At 39.7% G+C, this 20,243-nt stretch overlaps 1 protein-coding gene across 4 annotated transcripts in view; it reads left to right on the forward strand.

Annotated features, from left to right (window-relative positions):
* Positions 1 to 20,243, forward strand: part of pde3b (phosphodiesterase 3B) — a 249,067-nt gene that overhangs the window by 169,812 nt on the left and 59,012 nt on the right. For all 4 annotated transcript variants that reach the window (XM_072592355.1, XM_072592356.1, XM_072592357.1 and 1 more), the window contains exon 3: positions 16,318 to 16,575. In XM_072592355.1, coding sequence (XP_072448456.1) covers positions 16,318 to 16,575 — 258 coding nt within the window. The remainder of the gene's footprint in view (positions 1 to 16,317; positions 16,576 to 20,243) is intronic.

The following is a 20,243-nucleotide window of genomic DNA, read 5'->3' on the forward strand; positions in this document are numbered from 1 at the left end:
TCTCTATTATTTTTAATAATCTTCTGGTTTTTAAAACTTTCCAAATCCTGTACTTTGCCACATCATATGTTTATTTAAAGTTTTGATACTAGCCTTAACTTCTTCAGTTAACCATGATTAGTTTCTCCCTTTTTGTTCGAAGGAATCTTCCTCTTTAGAGTCATAGAGTCATTCAGCATACAAACAGATCTTCAGTCCACCATGTCTATGCCAACCCAAATACCAACTACGCTCATCCCATTTACTTGCATTTAGCCCATGGCCTACTATCCCCTGGCATTTTAAGTACCCATTTCAGATGCTTCTTAAATGTTACAAGAGTACCTGTGTCCACAATCCTCTTAGCAGCACAGTTCATATTTCTGCCACCCTCTGGACAAAAAAAAATTCTGAAATCTCCTCTGAACTACTTGTTCCTCACCTTACACTTAGGCCCTCTGGTCTTAGACACACCTGCTTTGGGGAAGAGATTCTCATGATCTATCCTGTCTATACTTCTCATAATTTTGTATACCTTAATCAGATCACACCTCCGCATCCTCTTCTAAGGAAAACAAACCCGGCCTATCCAGTCTCTCCTCAACTGAAAGTTTTCATCCCAGGCAACATCCTAACGCATCTCCTATGCACCCTCTCAAGTGTAGTCACGTCCTTCCAACAATGTGGTGACTGTACACTGTATAGAACTGTACACAGTATTTCATCTGTGGCCTAACCAGCGTTTCATAAAGTTTTAGCAAGAGTCTGTTGCTTCTCTGTGTTGTGTCCTGAGCAATGAAGGTAAGCATGCATATGCCGCCTTCACCATTTTGCCTACCTGTTATGATGATACCTCAAGAATTTATGGACTTAGGCACCAAGGTCCCTTTGTTCCTCCGTTGTCCTTAGGAAACCACCATTCATTCTGTATATCCTTCCCCTACTAATCCTCCCAAAATGCATCACTCACACTTACCAGGATTCAATTTTTGAACTGGGGTATATGTTTGTTACAGGTCCTGAACTATTTTCTTCAAAGTTTGCCATAGTTCATCTCTAGTCTTTTCTGCTAAATTACAAGACGTAAGTCAGTAGTATATCCTCTGTTTTCCTGAACTGATGCATTTCAATATTCAAGAATCTCGTTATCATCTAGAATAAGTAGCCTGCTTGATGAACCCCATTCACCACTTTTAAAATTGACTGCTCTCACTACTGAGACAATGATCACAGTGTGTACTATCTAAAATATGTACTTCAGTAACTCACTAAGTTCCTTCAACAACACCTTTCAAGCCTGCGACCCCTACCACCTAAAAGAACAAGCGCAGCAGACCATGGGAATACCATCACCTACAAGTTCCTTTCTAAGACACAAACTCTACTCATTTGGGACTATATAGTTGCTCCTCCATTGTTGCAGATTCCAAATCCTGAACTTTCTTTCTGAACTGCACTCTGGGTGTCTCCACACCACAAAGATGGCAAGCCATTGAGAAAGGCAATTCACTAGCACCTTCTTGAGGGCAATTAGATGTGAACAATAAGGCTTGCTGGCTGGCTAGTCCAACAATGACAACATCCCAGGAGCAAATAAACAAAAATTCCAGATGTTCCTGATTTGCTGACATGTTCTCTTTATCATTTTCAGACTACATAATTAATTGTATGGTCTGTTACTAAATCTGAATTTTAACAAGTTTATTTTGTGCATGTGTCCCAACAAAGTCAAGGTACTCTTTACACCCACCCACTTCCTTTAACAGTTCCATTGCTTTGTACAAGCAAATACGCATAGCACATCTGTCCTTCTGAGATTCATGCTGTCATACTTTTAAACCTCCTCCATCTTATACTGTATTTCTGTTTATCTGCCACTTGTGGTTCCGATGTGCTGATTTGTTCTTAGGATGTGGTCAGTTAAAGAATTGAGAGATCAACACTACACAAAGTAATTGGAAGGGAGAGTGCAATCGATGGGCCCTAGCAACCCATGAGGTGATACAGAACCTGAGAAGTATGATTCCCTGATGAATTTTGTCTCTGTATATTAAAGTATATGCTGGTTGTTCAATTAAATGAACTGGTATGATTGTATTTGCCCATTGATTGAATAGTTGTTTGCTGAGATTTAAAAAAAACCCATTGAAAATAAGTACCTATCTGGTCCACAAGACTGAACTCTAGAAAGAAAATGTTTCGCTGAACTGGAATGGCTGGAATACTTTAATTTGTCTCAACTCTGACCTTTCATAAAATAGTAGAATCCTACATTCTGGAAGCAGGCCATTTGGTCTACCGAGTCCACAGTGACCCTATGAAGAGCAGCCCACCCAAACCAACCTGCTTAATGAATCCCTGTAACCCTGCATTTCCCTTGATTAATCCACCTAGTCTACACATCCGTGGATACTATGGACAGTTTAGCATAGCCAATCCACCTAGCCTGCACATCTTTGGACTGTGAAAGGAAACCGGAGGAAACCCGTGCAAACTCCTGGGGATAATATGCAAACTCCACAAAGACTGATTCCACCTGAGGGTGGAATCGAATCGGGGTCCCTGGTGCTGTGAAGCAGTGTGAGCCACTGAGCCTCAGTGCCACCCTGTTTAGCTGATTCTCTGATTTTTAAAATATTGTTTCACTGCCTGATCCACTGTAATTCCATTTTTGGTGTGGAATTATGCATTTCAAAGTCCTTCAAAGTCATGAAACAGTTAGGCTGTTAGCAATTGAGAGAAATAGTCACAGATCTTGGAGCATAGAAGTTCCAGAATGCTACCACAAGAGTGACTATAGTACTGATATTTTTTTGCCCTGAATGCCTTAATGGTATAGCTTTACTTTATGAATGTACAAGTCAGTAGCATTTCCTGTATGCCTCAAAAAGAACAGAACAGTATCAAATGAGTTCTATGGCTCTCCTCATTTTCTGTTTCTTAACAAATTTCAGAAAATACTTTTAAGGCCAGATCATTTGCAGTTGTTTGTTACCTGGTGCAATTTGTGCTTAGGTCATGTGCAAGAAAAAGGGCTCAGTCTTCCACTGAATATCCTGATAGTAGAATATTTGAAGTTTTGTTACTGTTAACCAGAATAGTTTCACAAGACTGAACATTTCAAAATTTTCATTGGAGAAGCATTTTGCTTCCTCCACTGTGTTTATCATTATGTATTGCACAAAATACCCAATGCTGAATTAATTTAATTTTTTAAGAAATTGAAACAGTGGAAATGAGAGATGAGGGTGTGGAATGACCTTTGTGCCATATACAGACAAGCTGCTTTGTGTATGGTATTGACGTCAAAATTGCATAAACTTTTGTGACCCATTGAATTAAATTCTGCCCTTTTGTAAGAACTTCATCTTTCTGTGAGCTATACTCAGCCCTTTGATGTAGCACTGCATGACTGCACAGTCTGTTTCCTGTTTTTATAGTTGATGCAGTGGATTCAGCCTTTCATTATTGTAGCAAAGGATCATTTAAAAAGTGTTTCTGAAAATTGTGTGAAAAATTAAGTATAGCATATTGCATTCTGGTTAGAAGCTGAAGCAGTTGGCAATTTAGGATCATGTTTCCAGCAGGAATTGCATTTGTTTGTAATAATTTCAGATTTCAGTACTTTAATAGAACATTTGCACCAAAGTGTAGTTAGTTTTTGATGGCTGTTGAATAAGCAACCATTGCTGTGTGCAGGTTTAGTTCATTGGGTTTTACATTGCACCATTTTCTGAGACAATTGCCTGATAACAAATTTTGGTGAATGCAGTCACCATGTGCAACAATACATAAATGCATCTGCTAATGTCGTACTAAAACCTTGAAAACAGATTCTAACCTATTTATATTATCTTCTTCATCCCTTTCTGCTGCCGTTGCTCCACCTGTCATTGACTGCCTCCTCACATTGTTTTGCTCTGGCATGGCTCTGCTTCTTCCATGACTCTGCCTCTGCTCATATCTCCACCTTTCTTCATATCCGCCTGCCTTTAGATCTCTACTTGTGGCCATTACTCCTCCATCTACTGCTGTTGTTCCTCCACCTCCTGCCTTCTCCCCCTCCTGTACTTTCTCCTCCTTCACCTCCTCCATTCGAGGAAGCAATGTACGTCAGTGAGGAAATAAATAATAGGTGAGTGGGCCTTGTTGCAGGATAGGCTATAAGACAGCAGAGTTTTGAGTGACTTCTGTTTACAGTCTTTTGGAGGTGTGAATAAAAGTTTCTCAGAATCTAGTGTTCTCTGTGTGTGACTCTTAGTTTCACCTGTGCCTTTTCCTCATGATATGGTCGGGGCTGAGTGGTAATGTCTTTGGCCTCGTAATCCATAACTCCAGATTACAATGTCGTGGGAACTCAAAACACACAGTGCTGGAGAAATTCATTAGGTCTAGCCATCTATGAACAAAAAATAGAGTTGCTGTTTTGAATCTTACATGCCCCCTCTTCAGTCTTGAATAAGAGTCATATTGGACTTGAAATGTTAATTCTGTTTCTCTGCACATAGATGCTGCCAGACCAGCTGAGTTTCTCCATCACTTTGTGTTTTTATTTCAGATTCCCAGCATGTGCAGTGTTTTGCTTTTATTTTAATGTTAGGCATGAGTTTGAATCCAACTTTGGCAGACAGTGGCAAATTTGAATTCTATAAAAAATCTGGAATTTAAAACTAGCCCAGTGGCAACCATATAACTCAAGACCCACATTATAATGTGGTTGACTCTTAACTGTTACCTAAAATAGCCTAGCAAGCAACTCACTTCCAGGACAATTAAGGATGAACAATAAAGCTAGGTACAAATATATGCCACAAACAAATAAAGAAAATATTTATCCACTTCTGTTTTGAAAGCTATTTTGAATTTGCACTTCAGATTTTTCTAGAAGTGCATTCCACATCCATAAAACATTGTGGGTAAAATTCATCAATTATTTTGATTCTTAAACTTAATTTCTTTCCATAATTAACATTATGTAAAGTTTTTCAAAAATTCTTCCATGCTAAGGATGCCATGCACAGGACTCCGATTGAGCATTTCATCATGTTACGAGAAAAGTCATATCCATTTTTTAAACTGGTGTTCATTAATATTTTGCAGTCCATGTCCTGTATGTCGCCATTTTGTAAAATATGTGTCTGCAGTATTGATCATCTGTGCTTTGAACAAACGGTAAAAGGATGCCATATGTATCCTACCTTTGGAAAATTGGAGTAGAGATTGCTTTCATGGCCCTCTTGCAGTACAGTGGTAGTGTCTCTATCCCTGGCCCAGGAAGCCTGGGTTCAAGTCACACTTGCACCTGAGGTCATAGAGTCATACATCACAGAAATAGATCCTTCGGTCCAACTCGTCTGTGTCGACCAGACATCTCAATTTGCCCTTGTCTTATTTGTCAGCATTTGGCTCACATCCTTTGGAACCCTTCCTGTTCATATACCCTCCACATACCTTTTAAATATTGTAATAATACCCACTTTTAATAATACCCACGTTTAAATCAAATTCATTGATCTATGTCACACAAACTTAGAATTTTCAGTCTGGGACCTTGTCAATAGTTTTGATGTAATCAGCATAGACTATTTCAAACATGTTACCTTTGCCAAACATTCTTGTTACCTCCAAAAAAATTCATTCAAGTTAGTCAACTGTATTCTGTGTTCAACAATTCTATAAATCCATAATGTCTTTATGTAATGACATCTCTGAGCAGTTGATTGGAAAAATAGGGAAAAAGGAACCATAGATTCAGTTGTTTAAATCTGCTCTTACAGATATCGAAAGCTGACATTATAAATCTTCTCATGTCGGGGTGATACTTGTCAAAAAAAAGTGTAAGAAGGAAAATGTCTTCAACTGAAACCAGTTGATCTTTCAGTAATATATTTGATTAAATTGACTGTTATCTTCAGTATATCAGTAAGTTATTATCGTGCTGAATAATATGTAGCCATACAGTATTGATATTAGGTTACTTTGCAACAAAACTGTAGAAAGATTTTTAAATGATGTATTTTTTCATCTTTATTTATGGGATGTGGGTGTTGCGGTCTAGGTGATTGGCCTAGAGAAGGTGGTGTTGGTGAGCGGCCTCTTGAACAAATAAGTATGCATACTATACAATTAGAAACGGACTTCCAGGATTTTGACCCTGTGATAATGTAGCTGCAGTAATGTCAGAATGGTGTGGGGCTTGAAGGGGAACTTGGGGATGATGGTTCCATGTATCTGGTGCCCTTGTCATTTTAGATGTTAGAGGAAGTGAGTTTGAAAGATGCTGTTGGAAGGACTTTCGTGAGTTGTGACAATATGTGCCTTTAAGAGGGATTTGTTCTGTCCTGTTTCTCTCAAAGAGAGTTGTTGTCGACCTGATGCCAAGGTGTCTGCTGTATGGAAAGTAGAGTAAATAGCTTTGCGTTTTATAAAAGTTAGACAAAAGAAGCAAAATTCGATGGAGTCAGGTTCTCACAGCCCCAGAGCTTTAGTTTTTGCTTTCAGTAGACAAAACCTGTCTTTTTGCTGCTGCAAAAAGCTTGAGTTCTCTTTCTGCTGCTAGATTCATTCTATCGGTGTTCCTTTCTCCTGGAGTGGAGTAGATTGCAAGTGAGGGAAGTCATTTTATTGAATTTGTCTTTGCCGAGGGTGTTTTTCTGTTATTTTGGAAGAAGTTAATGAGTCGTAGGCAAATAATTTGTTATCTTGTGAAACTCTATTTTGATAGAGTTAAAGTTGTGCCAAATCTTTTTTTTGTTTGTGTTTAACTGTGGTGTAAGAATAAACTGTTTTGCTTAAAACTTAGTAGTGTGACCAATCAAATCACATTTGTCTGTAAATAATGTAAAAATTAGGATCTAGGCTATCTCCTTGATATATTGTGAGGGGGTATGATTTGGTCCATAACACAGCGCATCTTGTATATGGTGTACATTTATTGTCATCGTGAAAAGAGTGAATGTTGAAAGTGGTGAATGGGGTGCCAGTCAAGTGGGCTTCTTTGTCTTGAATTGTTGGAGCTGCACTTATCCAGGCCAGTAGTGAATGTTTCATCACAATCCTGACTTGAGTCCTGTGAACAATTATTTTGGAGATAGGAGGTGAGTTAATCAGTGCAGAGTTCTGAGCCTCTACCTACTGTTGTAACCGAAGTTCTTGTTTTGCTGGACCAGTTCAGTTCTTGTAAGTGGTAAATACAGGATATCGATAATGAGGGATTGTAATGTCATTGAACATCAAGGGTTCATGGTTGGATTCTCTCTTGTTGGAGATGGATATTGCTTGGCAATTGTGTGATGCGAATGTTTCTTGCTACTTATCAGCTCAGGTTTGGATGTTGTCCAGGTCTCTTTCCATATAGGCATGGGAAGCTTCAGTACCTGAGAGTCACAAATGGCTTTCAACATAAGGTAATCATCAATGCACATCCTATTTTTGACTTTATGATAGAGGGAAGCAGCTGAGGATAGGTCGAGACCATGACCCTGAAGAACTATTGCAGGCATATCTTGGTGCTAAGATAATTGACCTCCATTTGCCACAGCTATATTTGTGTCCAATATGACTCTGACCAGGAAAGAGTTGGACTAAGGATCTAATGAGTTAGGAGTTGAGTGTCCCTTTCAAACCTAAAATGGGAACCAGTGAACAGGTTATTCCCTTGGACATGTGCTTTCTATTATATTCTGAATGATGGAGTGTTGAATCGATAGGGTGGTTGTTGGCTTGGGTAAACTTGTGTACACAGGGTATGACTGGGCACTTTTCGACATATGTCAGGTAGATAACAGTGTGGTAACTGTCCTGGAACAGCTGGTGAGATGTGTGGCTATTTATGGAGCACTATTTTTGCCCAAATATTGTTAGGGCCTGTAGCCTTTATAGTAGCCAATATCTTTAACTGTTTCTTGATATGATGTGGAGTGATTTGAAATTGGTTGAAGACTAGCATCTGTGATGCTGCAATTGCAGGAAGAGGTCAAGTTGGATCATGCAGTTGGTACTTCCGGCTGTACACGGATGTAAATACTTCAGACTTAACATTTGCACTATGTGAACTGGGGATATTTAGGGTGGCGCAGTAGTTAGCACTGCTGCCTCACAGTGCCAGGGACTGGGGTTTGATTCCAGCCTTGGGTGACTCTGTGGAGTTTCCACGTTCTCCCTGTGTCTGCATGGATTTCCGCTGAGTGTTCCAGTTTTATCCCACAGTCCAAAGTTTTGTAGGTAGATTGGCCATGCTAAATTACCTCGTAGTGTTCAAGGATATGCATGTAGATGGGTTAGTTACTGTAAATGTGGGGTTGTGGGGAGAGGGTGGGGAGTTGCGTCTGAGTGGAATGCTCTTTGGAGGGTTGGTGCAAACTTGATGGACTAAATTGTCTCAATCTGCTCTGTAGGGATTCTGTTTGTGAAGCCTTCAACCCCGTTAATTCGTATTCCTAACTGTACGTGTTAGGACTGCAGAACTTAGAATTGATCAAATGGTCATGGGAACATTTAATTGGTTGCTGCATGTTTTTTTTCATTGTTATAGTGTCACCAACTAGACATTTCATTTTTAGGTATGCCTGGTACTGCTCCTGGCATACCCTTCTATAACTTCATTCAACTAATGTTGATCTCCCAGCTTGATGGTAATGGGATCATGAGGTTATAGATTGTGGTTGAAGATAATTCTCCTACTACTGATGGTCTCCAATACGTCATGGATGTCCAACTTTGAGTTTCGAAGTCTGTTGTTTGTCCCATTTAGCATGGTGGTTGTTAACACATTGGAGGGTATCCTTAATGTGAAGATGGGACTTGGTCTCTCAGAACTTAGTGAGGTAGTCATATTTTCAACTTTAGATTTCAACATTAGATTTTCAACATTGGAAAAGCACAGCAGATCAGGCAGCATCCAAGGAGCAGGAAAATTGATGTTTTGAGCAAAAGCCCTTCATTCGGAATGAAGGCAGGGAGCCTCTGGGGTGGAGAGATAAATGGCGGGTGGGGGTGGGACTGGGGAGGAGGTAGCCAAAATTAAAATAGGTGGATGGAGGTGAGGATGAAGGTGATAGGTCAGAGAGGAGAGTGGAGCGGATAGGTGGGAAGGAAAATTGGCAGGTAGGACAGGTCATGAGGATGGTGCTGAGCTGGAAGGTTGGAAGAGCTTCAGGGCAGAGGAGATGACCTGGGGGTTGCAGTGAGAGACACTCATTGAGATTCTTGTAGAGAGATGGGGAGAACTTCTTCAAGTTAGGCATCCTTGCAAGAGTATTCGCAGTAAGGTTAAAATTAACTAGGCCTATATTTTCAACATTGTCATGACTGGAGGTATCTGCATAGGTAGATTTGTGAAGATGAAGTTCAGTAGATTTTTACCTCTTGTTTGTTTAACTGACAGTTGACTAAGCTGACGAAGTCATTTAGGTAATACAATCTGCTAGACTGGGTACATGGAACATGAAAATGGAGATTGAAGTCTTCCACAAAGAGTACATTAGTGTTTTCTTCAAGTGTTGCTCAACATAGAAAAGTATTGATTCACATGGAGATGAAGGAGATTGCTGGTCATCAGCAGGAGGTTGGCTCCTTGCCCATGTTTCATCTTATGCTATGAGATTTCACGGGCTTTGTAGTCCATATTGAGTGCTCTCAAGGCAGTGGCTTTCTGACTATATACTTTGTTCCCTATGTCACCACTTATGGTGGAAGTGTTCTGTTAGTGTAACAGGACATACCCAGGGATGAGGATGGTCATGTCTGGGATATAGTCTGTGAGGTATGATTCTGTGATTATGACTACGTCTGACTGTGGCTTAAATGGTCTGGAGTACAGCTGTCCCAATTTTGGCACAAGCCTCCAGGTGTTAATGAGAGTATTCTGAAGTCAATGAGGCTGGGTTTGCTGTTGTACCTTCAAGCTGGGTTTGCTGTTGTACCTTCACTGCTGTTGTAGTTCACTGTCAAATAATTCCTCTGGTTTCATTCTTTTGTTTTGGACTTTATAGTGGTTTGGTATGACAGATAACTAGCTAAACCATTTCAGAGGGCAATTAAGAGTCAATCATGTTGCCTTGTGTCTCGAGTCTCCTGTAGGCTAGACCAGTTCAAGATGGCAAATGTCCTTCCGAAAAGGATATTATTGTATTAGAACCAGATGCGTTTTACGTTGGGTAGTGGTTACATGAATTCAAATTTCACATCTGCATCAATAAATTATTCGTAAAAAGCACATCGAGCCAAAAAGACAAATGGGCACTAGTCTGAATGGCAGAAACACTTTTTTATTACAGTTCTTGATTTAGTTAGAATTCAAGATTATTTCTATTTCACATGATTGTCTTGTCATATATTTTGGTAAAGAAATATATAAAAGTTTTGGCATTTCTACAGACAAATCAATATCAACCGAATATGAAGGTATAAGTAATACAATCAGTTTTTACTATTTCAGTAGACTACACACTGCTCAAAACACACAGGAAGGATCAGGCAAATTTGTCTTTGATTGCTCCCAAATTTCCGATGAAAATTCGATCTTGGGCCACCAATTGGAGAAAGTTCAAGACCAGCGCATAACTGTTCAGCTGTGACAGATCTGTGTATGGAAGATGTGTTTACGGTGGTGGCTTTTTGTATACAGAAATGTGTGTCACTTTTATTTTGAAAAGATCCACCTTGCTACCTGATGCGTCCTGTGTCACTTTTCCATAATAGTGTCTAAAAAATGAATACTTTCTTTGTGTATTGTGCCTTTAACTTTCACCCAGCAGAAAAAAATATTGAGGATACTGGTGAATCCTTCTAATTCTAGTTCTGTGAGAGTCTAAATATGTCGTCGGACAGTTCAAATAAAGAAGGAAACGTTATAAAAGGACTGTGTTACTTTTTAAAAGAGTGAGTGAGAATGAAAAAGGAGCTTCTGAAAACCAAAAAAAAGCCACTGCAAATCAAGAAATCATTCCTGTGAAAGATCCCAAGAACAGTGTTCAAAAACAATGGTTTGTTTGACCTCTGCATCTTCAGCAAAGAGAAATTTGGGAAACATTTAAGTATTGTGGTGCCTTGATAACTTGTTCAGTATTGAATTGAATGAAGAGCATTCAAATTAGCATCCATTTTCTTATATGTGTTTTCTTTGTTCACTGTGAAAGCTGCCACCTTTCAAGGACTTTTTAAATTAAGGCTCTGACTGGCTTCTCTGATAGATGCAAAAAGTTCTTCCTGGTGCTCTGGGCAGTTTTATTCCTTAACCAATGTCACTATCACCCATTATTTGGTCACTTACCTACTTGCTGTTTGCGGGACTTTCCTTTGCAAATTTTGCCATAATGTTTTCTTATTTTACAACAGTGACTGTATTTACCAAGTATTTAATGAGCTGTGAAACACTTTGAAATGTTCTGAGAACATGAAACACGACATATAAATGAAAAGTCTTATTCATTGAACTTGTATGGATGTGTAAAGAATTAATCTAATCAGATTGGTGCTGTCAAATGAAGAACCTAAATGTCTGCTGTCTTGCTGTGAGAAGAAATAACAAAGTTTACTTGGAATTCAGGGCATTGCTTGTTGTTTGTTTTCAGATGTTTGGTACCAATGCTAATATGCCCTGCACTTGGTTTTCACTTTTCTCACTGAAAGCTATTCATATGTCAATTTAATATCCCTGACTGTTTCTGATCAGAGCTTCATGCATTTTTTTTCTGTTGTTCCAGTACAAATGAAAAATCTCATGAAATGGTCTGTTGAAATTTCTTTCACTAACACTTGAATAAGATCCACGTGAGGTGGGGGATAAGCAATCTTCTTTATCTCAATTCACTTTTAGACTAACCAAAATGGTCACTTCTGATTTTTGCCTTATGTAACTTATGAACATTAAGAAAACAATTAAAAACAAAATATGTATTTTTACAAAATACTTGATTCCTCTTGGATATGGTACAGAGAGTGCCCTGTGGTATCAGAGAGATGTCTGATTAAATGGAATAATATATACTAGTTGTTAACACTAGATGTTTAAAGTAATATAAAAATAGAAACATGAGAATGTTAGGTGCATTAGTCAGAGGGAAGTGGGACTGAGTGGGTTAATCTTCAGAGGGTCGGCGTGGACTTGTTGGGCGGAAGGGCCTGTTTCCACACTGTAGGGAATCTAATCTAATCTAATCTAATTAGTCTATTTTCTAAGTGGGAAAGCCTTTGGAAATCTGAATCACAAAGGGACTTGTGTGGCTTAATTCAGGATTCTCTTAATTAATTAGTTAATTCGGGACTCTCTAAAATGCAATGTTAGCAATCATTTCAAGAGAGCGAGAATGCAAGAGCAGAAAGGTACTGTCAAAGCGGTGTTAAAGCCCTGGCCAGATCGCATATAAAATATGTGAGCAATTTTGGGCTCTGTATCAAAGGAAGAATGTGATGGTTTGGAGAGAGTCCAGAGGAGATTTACAGGAGTGATCTTGGGGAAGATCTTGGGCTTGTCATATGAGGAGCGGTTGAGACTTCTGGCTCTGTTCTTAGTGGAGTTTAGAAAGATGAGGGGAAATCTGATTAAACCTTAGATAATACTGAGAGGCCCGGAGAGTGAGCATCGAGAAGGTGTTTCCATTAGTAGGAGATACTCGGGCCTGAGGACGCAGCCTCAAAGTGAAGGGATGACCCTTTAGAACTGAGATCGGGTGGAATTTCTTCAGCCAGAAGGTGGCTAAATTGTTGAACCCATTGCTTTAGAGGGCTATGGAGACCAACTCATTGAGTGTATTTAAGACAGAGACAAACAGGTTCTCAGTTGGTAAAGGGATCAAGGATTATGGGGAGACGGCAGGAGAATGGGATTGAGAAACATATCAGCCATGATGAAATGGCAGAACAGACTCAATGGATTGAATGGCCTAATTATGCTTCCATATCTTATAGTCCGATAGAAAACTAACTTTTTAATAATAATTGAATTAAACATCTGATTGATTAGAATGGTGATCTCTGCCTTTTATTTAAATATTTTTGTAAAATTTTCAGACATTGAGTCCCTGTCAAGTGATATCTTACATAGAACATAGAATAGTATAGCACAGTAAAGGCCCTTTGGCCTTCAATGTTAGGCTGACCTGTCGAACCAATCTGAAGCCCATCCATCCTATACTATTCCATTATCATCCATATGTTTATCCAATGACCATTTAAATGCCCTTAAAATTGATGAGCCCACTACAGTTGCAGGCAGGGTGTTCCACGTCCCAATTACTGAGTAAAGAAACTACCTCTGACATCTGTCCCATATCTATTGTCACTAAATTTAAAGCTATGTTCCCTTGTGCTAGCCTCCGCCATCCGAGGAAAAGGGATCTCATTGTCCACACTTTCGAACCCTCTGATTATCTTATGTCTCAATAAGTCATCTCTCAGCCGCCTTCTTTCTAATGAAAACAGCATCAAGTCCCTCAGCCTTTCCTTGTAAGACTTACCTTCCATACCAGGCAACATCCTAGTAAATTACCTCTGAACCCTTTCCAAAGTTTCTACATCCTTCCTATAACATGGTGACCAGAACTGTACGCAATACTCCAGGTGCGGCTGCACCAGAGTATTGCACAGCTGCAACATGACCTCGTGGCTCTGAAACTCAATCCCTCTACCAATAAAAGCTAACACACCGTATGCCTTCTTAACAACCCTATTTATTTTTGTTTACAATCCTATTTTTTGTTTACTTGTGGGACATGGGTTTTGCTGGTTGGCAGTGCCTTGCAGTTGGTGTATAATCTTTGGGGAGTTACTTGTGTGTGTTTATGTTTCTGGTCAATAGTAACCCCTAAGATGTTGATAGTTGGAGTTCCTGTCAAGTGATATCTTACGTAGAACATAGAACATCTTAGCGTAGTAAAGGCCCTTTGGCCCTTAATGTTAGGCCGACCTGTGGAACCAATCTGAACCATCCTATACTATTCCATTATCATTGATATGTTTATCCAATGACCATTTAAATGCCCTTAAAATTGACGCGTCCACTACTGTTGCAGGCAGGGTATATCCTCCTCCTCTACCATTTCATTTTGATATTTAATTATCTCTACCATTCAGAACTGAAAGTGGCAGAAATACAGAGTTTAGATCAGATCCATTGATTATGGGATTGCTTAGTTCTGTCACATGCTGCTTACACTTTGGCATACAAATAGTCCTGTTTGGTTGAAGTCTCATTTTTAGGTATGCTTGGTATGCACCTGGCATGTGCTCCTGCTCTCTCCATTGAGCAGCGTTGTTTTCCTGGCTTGTTGGTAATGGTTGAGTGAGATTGTTGAGGGATATGCTGGACAATGAGGCTGTAGATTGTGTAGTAATTCTGCTGCTGTTGATGGTCCATAGCACCTCATGGGTGCCCAGTCTTGCGTTGGTAGGTCTGTTCAAAATCTGTCCCATTTAGCATGGTGATAGTGTCACATAATATGGTGGAGGGTAGTCTCATTATGAAGGCAGGACTTTGCCATGATAAGATGATGTGATGGTCACTCTTATCCATACTGTTATGGACAGATGCATCTGCAGCTGGCAAATTGGTAAGGATGAGGTCAAGTACATTCTTCCTTTTTACTGGTTCCTTCACTACCTGCCACAGACACACTCTAGCAGCTATGTCCTTTACGACCTGACCAGTTTGATTAGTAGTACTGCTGCTGAGCCATTCTTGGTGATTGCCTAGAGTCAATGTTGAGGACTCCCAAGGTAACTCTTTTCCAACTGTATACCATTGTGCTGCCAATTCTGCTGGGTCAGTCCTACCAGTAGGACAGGACGTGTCCAGGAACGGCGATAGTGATGGTCTCTAACATTGTCAGGTATTGTCCTGCGAGTGTGACTATGTCAGGCTGCTTCTTGACTAGTCTGTGAGACAGCTGTCCCAATGTTGGTGCTAGCTCCCAGAGGTTAGTAAGGAGGACTTCGCAGGGTCAGTGGGGCTGTTTCTGCCATTGTCTTTTCTGGTGCCTAGGTGGACGCCAGAAAGTCCATCTGGTTTCATTTTGTTGTTGAGACTTTATAGCAGTTGACAGAACTGAGTGGCTTGCATGGCTATTTCAGAAAGCAGTTGAAAGTCAACCACATTCCTGTGGGTTTGGAGTTACGTGTAGGCCAGACCAAGTGAGAATGGCAGGTGAGAAGAACTGAAGGATATTAGTGAGCAAAGTAGAATTTTCTGACAGTGGACAATGATTTCATGGTCATCAGTCCATTTTTAATTCCAGATACTTTTTATGGAATTCAAATTCCACCATCTGCTGTAGTGGGTTTTGGACTGGGTGTCCCTAGAACATTTGCTATGTTTCTGGATTAATAGTCTAGTGATGTGGCGGCACGGTGGCACAGTGGTTAGCACTGCTGCCTCACAGCGCCAGAGACCCGGGTTCAATTCCCGCCTCAAGCGACTGACTGTGTGGAGTTTGCACGTTCTCCCCGTGTCTGCGTGGGTTTCCTCCGGGTGCTCCGGTTTCCTCCCACAGTCCAAAGATGTGCAGGTCAGGTGAATTGGCCATGCTAAATTGCCCGTAGTGTTAGGTAAGGGGTAGATGTAGATGTAGGGGTGTGGGTGGGTTACGCTTCGGCGGGGCGGTGTGGACTTGTTGGGCCGAAGGGCCTGTTTCCACACTGTAAGTAATTAATCTAATCTAATCTGATAATACCACTAGGCCATTGCCTCCCCCAGACTTATCTTGACTTCAAATATTTTATCTTATCCTTATTTTCAAATCCTTCCATGCCTTACCTTGTCTTAACTCAGTAATCCTCTCCAGTCCCACAACCCTCAAGTGTCTGCACATTAAGTTTTGGTTTCTGTGCATTCCCTTTTATGATCGGTCTACTATTTGTACCAGTGTTGTCAGTTGTCTAGGCTCTTAGCTCTGGATTTCTCTCCCCTTGCTTCCCACCTCTACCTCTTGTTTCTTCTTTAAGGGACTCCTATTTACTTATTTGACCACTTGTTCTCTCATTTCACCTTATTACTCATTATGTGACTAAACATCATATTTTGATTTATACTTGGGAAGCTTCATTGCAACAAAAATTTATCAGGCACATTTATCAAAATTATTCCTAATGTTAAGATGCTTCACAGGAGAATTTTATTAAAGTTGTTTCGTAAATGTGAGTTGTACATTCGAATAGTTTTCTCTCTACAGGAGTATTATGTGCTGAATTTTAGCTGTAAGGATTTTTTAAAAGTTTCTTTCAAAAGATTTGAATGACCATGACACAGCAATTTGTATTTGAAAATGTGAAAGTAGAGAAAGTAAATATAATTGAATATATAGTGTGGAATTTTCAAAGCCATGTTCTTGTGTTTTCTTGCAGAATTTGAGTAGTGGTTATGGATTGGATCCTGCTGTTATGGGTGAGGCGCAAAGCCTGGTTACAGATCTTCTCGCTGACCCATCCCTCCCTTCGAACATCACCACATCCCTGCGAACCATCAACAGCCTGATTGCATCCCAACTCACATTCTCTAATACACATAGACCAAGAGTGAATCCACTTACATCATTTTCTGAGTCTTACTCCTGTTCAGAAATGGAGGACTTATCAGATAAAGGGGAAAAAATATTTCCAAAGGTTAGATGCCTTTGATGCAAAAGATTTGACAAATATTTGTAAAATATTGTTTGTGCGAATATGCTATAAGTGCAGCAGAATGTGAGATGCTGCTTTTCAGTCAAATTGATTGTTTTTGTCAGAGACATTTTATTTTAAAACAGCTTGTGTACCCAGACTCCAAAGTTTCTAGTGGTAAGCAATTTCATGAGTTTTACAGTCGTTTTTAATGAAATTTTAATTTGATCAAATGGTAAAAAAGGTGATAAAGCAGAATGTAATTGTTAGCATAACAGAATGTAAAGGCAATATTTTACTCAATATTCAGAGTGGGCTTATTGCACTTAAAAGATCTCTTGTTCTGCATTAAACTTATGGCCATAACTTCAGAAAGGCTAATTTTCCATTTCCACCAAACAGTACTAAGTAATTTGTGATAATCATAATCATAAGCATGTACCTGTGGGATCTTTTTCTTGTATGCTGCTTTTACAGATTGGACCAGGTTACGTTGTTGGAATGAATAGTGGGGTGAAATTGGTCAATGCTAGAAGCATAAAATAGGCTGATAATAAATCAACTATTTGTTCTAACGGTTCCTGATTTTTATTTTAAGAAATATAAACTAGACGTAGTGCAAAGCAAGTTAATTAAATTGTCCAATTTAATCTTGCATATTCCTAGAGCTCATATGTTTTGCTTTGCTTTGAAACCTAACACTAATTTTACCTCAAATTTTATTTAAAGTATGAATGGATGAGGTTTGCATATTTTTGAAAGTCGCTCTCTTAACCTTAGGTTTTACTAAATGTGGATTTAAGTGGACAAAACTGGAACTAAACTGCCAGCTGTTGCCACTTACAGGGTACAATGCACTTGTGTGCCTCGTTCTCTCCATATTGAGATGTTACGAAGAGTTCTGCCATTTACTTCCATCCTCCGTTAGGTCTTCCAAAATGCATTACCTGGCATTTGTCCAGATTAAATTCCATCTGCCATTTCTCTACCCAAGTCTTCATCCTACCTATATCCTACGTATCCTCCGACAATCCTCCTCACTATCTGCAGCTCCCCCAATCTTTGTGTCATCTACAAACATACCAGTTAAACCACCTATATTCTCTTCCAAATCATTTATATATAAATATTGTAAATAGGTGTCACAGCACAGATATCCAGTCAGAAAAACACCCATGTCAAAAGCTATTTAGATAACATCTGACACCCTGCCCTCATCAATAGTCTTTGTCACTTCCTCAGAAATCTCAACCAAGTTTGTGAGACATGACTTTCCCCTCACAAAGCCACGTTGCCTATCACTAATAAGTCTATAATTTTCCAAATGTGAGTAAGCCCTTTAGGTAAAGGTTGTTTCCAATAATTTCCCTGCCACTGTTGTAAGGCTCACCGGCCTGTAGTTTCCCAAATTATCCCTGTTGTCCTCCTTAAGCAAAGGAGCATCATTGGCTATTCTCCAGTCCTATGGGACCTCTCCTGTGTCTGAAGAGGATACCAAGGTTTCATACAAGGTTGGAGCACTTTCCTCACCTGCCTCCTCCAGCATTTTAGGATAGACACCATCTGATGTTGGGAGCTTGTCTACCTTAATAATTTTTAAAACAGCCAATACCACGTTTTTTTTCTCTTGACATACCCCAAATATCAATATACCCATTCTGAGACTCACCATCCACCATTTCTCCTTTGTTAGTACCAATGTGACGTATTTGTTAAACATCTCACTTACTCCTCCTGCTCAATGCATAAATTCCCTTTGTCCTTGAGTGGACTTACCCTAACTTTCCCTCTTGCTCCTTATTTATGTGTCGAACCCCTTGAAATTTCCTCAGTCCTGTTTGCCAAAGATATTTCATGGCCCCTTTCAGCCTTCCTAATTCCTTGTTTTGAGTTCTATCCTGCTGTCATTGTATTCTTTGAGGGCCCTGTCTGTATTCAGTTTCCTAGACCTTAAATATGCCTCCCTTTTCACTTTAATGAAACACTCCATTTCTCTTGCAGCACTTATCCTTCATTTTCAAGGAACCTGCTGGTCCTGAATTCTAATCAACTGGCCATTAGAAGATTCCCACATGCTAGATTTGCCCTCAAACAGCTGCCCCCAGTTTATGTTTCCCAGTTACTGCCTCATATCATAGTAATTAGCTTTCCTCCAATTTAATGCTTTCACCTGAGGACTGGGCTCATTCCCCAACATCAGGTGTAGTAGTATGGCCTCCTTCCCTAGTTGGACTATTTACATACTGTTTTATATGTAATATTCTCCCCAATCCAGGCCCCTGGCACTAAACGAGTTCCAGCCAATATAGGGGAAGTTAAAATCAACACCATCCAATGCTGGGAACTTGTTTACCTTAGTGCTTTCTAAAACAGCCAGCAGGTCAGAGGAAGGGTAACCAGACTCAAAATGTTTACTTTGATTTCCCTTCATAGATGCTGCCAGAGCTGCTGAGCTTTTCCAGCAACTTCTGTTTTTGTGTCTGATTTACATCATCTGTAGTTCTTTTGGTTTTTACCATAACAACTCTGTTGTTTTTATGTTTTTCCATAATCTGTGCACCACTCTGTTCCCCTCTCACCCACTGGCTGTTGGAAGGCCTGTAGTACAATCCCTTCAAAGTGATTATACCCTTCCTGTCCTTAAGCTCAACCCATATGGCTTCGCTGAATTATCCCTCCAAGGTGTCCTCCCTCAATACAGTTGTGATATTCTCCTTAATTAGGGATAATATTTTGGGACTATGGTTATATTTCAGATAGAATGAAGATTGGAAGATGGTCATGTAACATCTCCTGAATTCTTCTAATAGTAATTTGAGTGGTTTGATTATTAATGATTTAAGTGGGACCAAGGAACTTCTAAGGGGAAGAAGGTGATACCACTTGTACATAGTGGCAAAAGCTTCTGTGCTAACAGCAACTAACTATTAGTCCCAAATTCCAGGGAGCTGTGTAAAACGTCAATTTGTAAATGGTTATACTTTAAGCTGGTCACTCAATTCCAGGTTAAATGAAGTTCAAGTATGAAAGGTAGCTAATCATCTCTTCTACCTGCATATGTATGATTCATGTTGCCATGGAATGAGATTTCAGAAGGGAAGCATCTCAGATCTCCCTGAAATACTCAGATACAACAGCCTGCTAAGATGGAAGAGAGAGAATGAATGAGCAATTGTGGCTGGTAGGTCGCATTTGGATGGAAAAGACCAAATTTGTAAGCATTTAAAAAGATTCTCAAAGAGTTGGGCTAGAGAGAGAATTTTCAGGAAAGTTCACCATCAAAGACAATTCTGGGGTTAATAGTTACCAGACTGAGAGAGAAAAAGGACAAAACTAAACCCTAGGGAGTGAAGAATCATATTGGGGTGATTATAGGAATAAATTATGCTATAAGGGAGAGTTTCAGAGCTATAGTTGAAAGTTCAAGCTGTGTACTGAAAGTAGTGTTTAGTCAGTTGAGTTTTGTTGCAGTGAAAATCTCAAAACATAACATTTGCATGCATAACAAGAAAATTTAAACTGGAAGATCAGATTTTTAAAATAAGGTTTCTTTCTCTGCTGTGTTCATAACACCTTTGGTCATCCTCCATCTGAGACATCTGCCTGGGAATAACTTGCTTATTTTCCCCACCTTTTAGGTCTGTGAATGGATTTTGCTCAAGTTGGCCCAG

Source organism: Chiloscyllium punctatum, chromosome 22, assembly GCF_047496795.1.
Source record: "Chiloscyllium punctatum isolate Juve2018m chromosome 22, sChiPun1.3, whole genome shotgun sequence".
Lineage (NCBI taxonomy): Eukaryota > Metazoa > Chordata > Chondrichthyes > Orectolobiformes > Hemiscylliidae > Chiloscyllium > Chiloscyllium punctatum.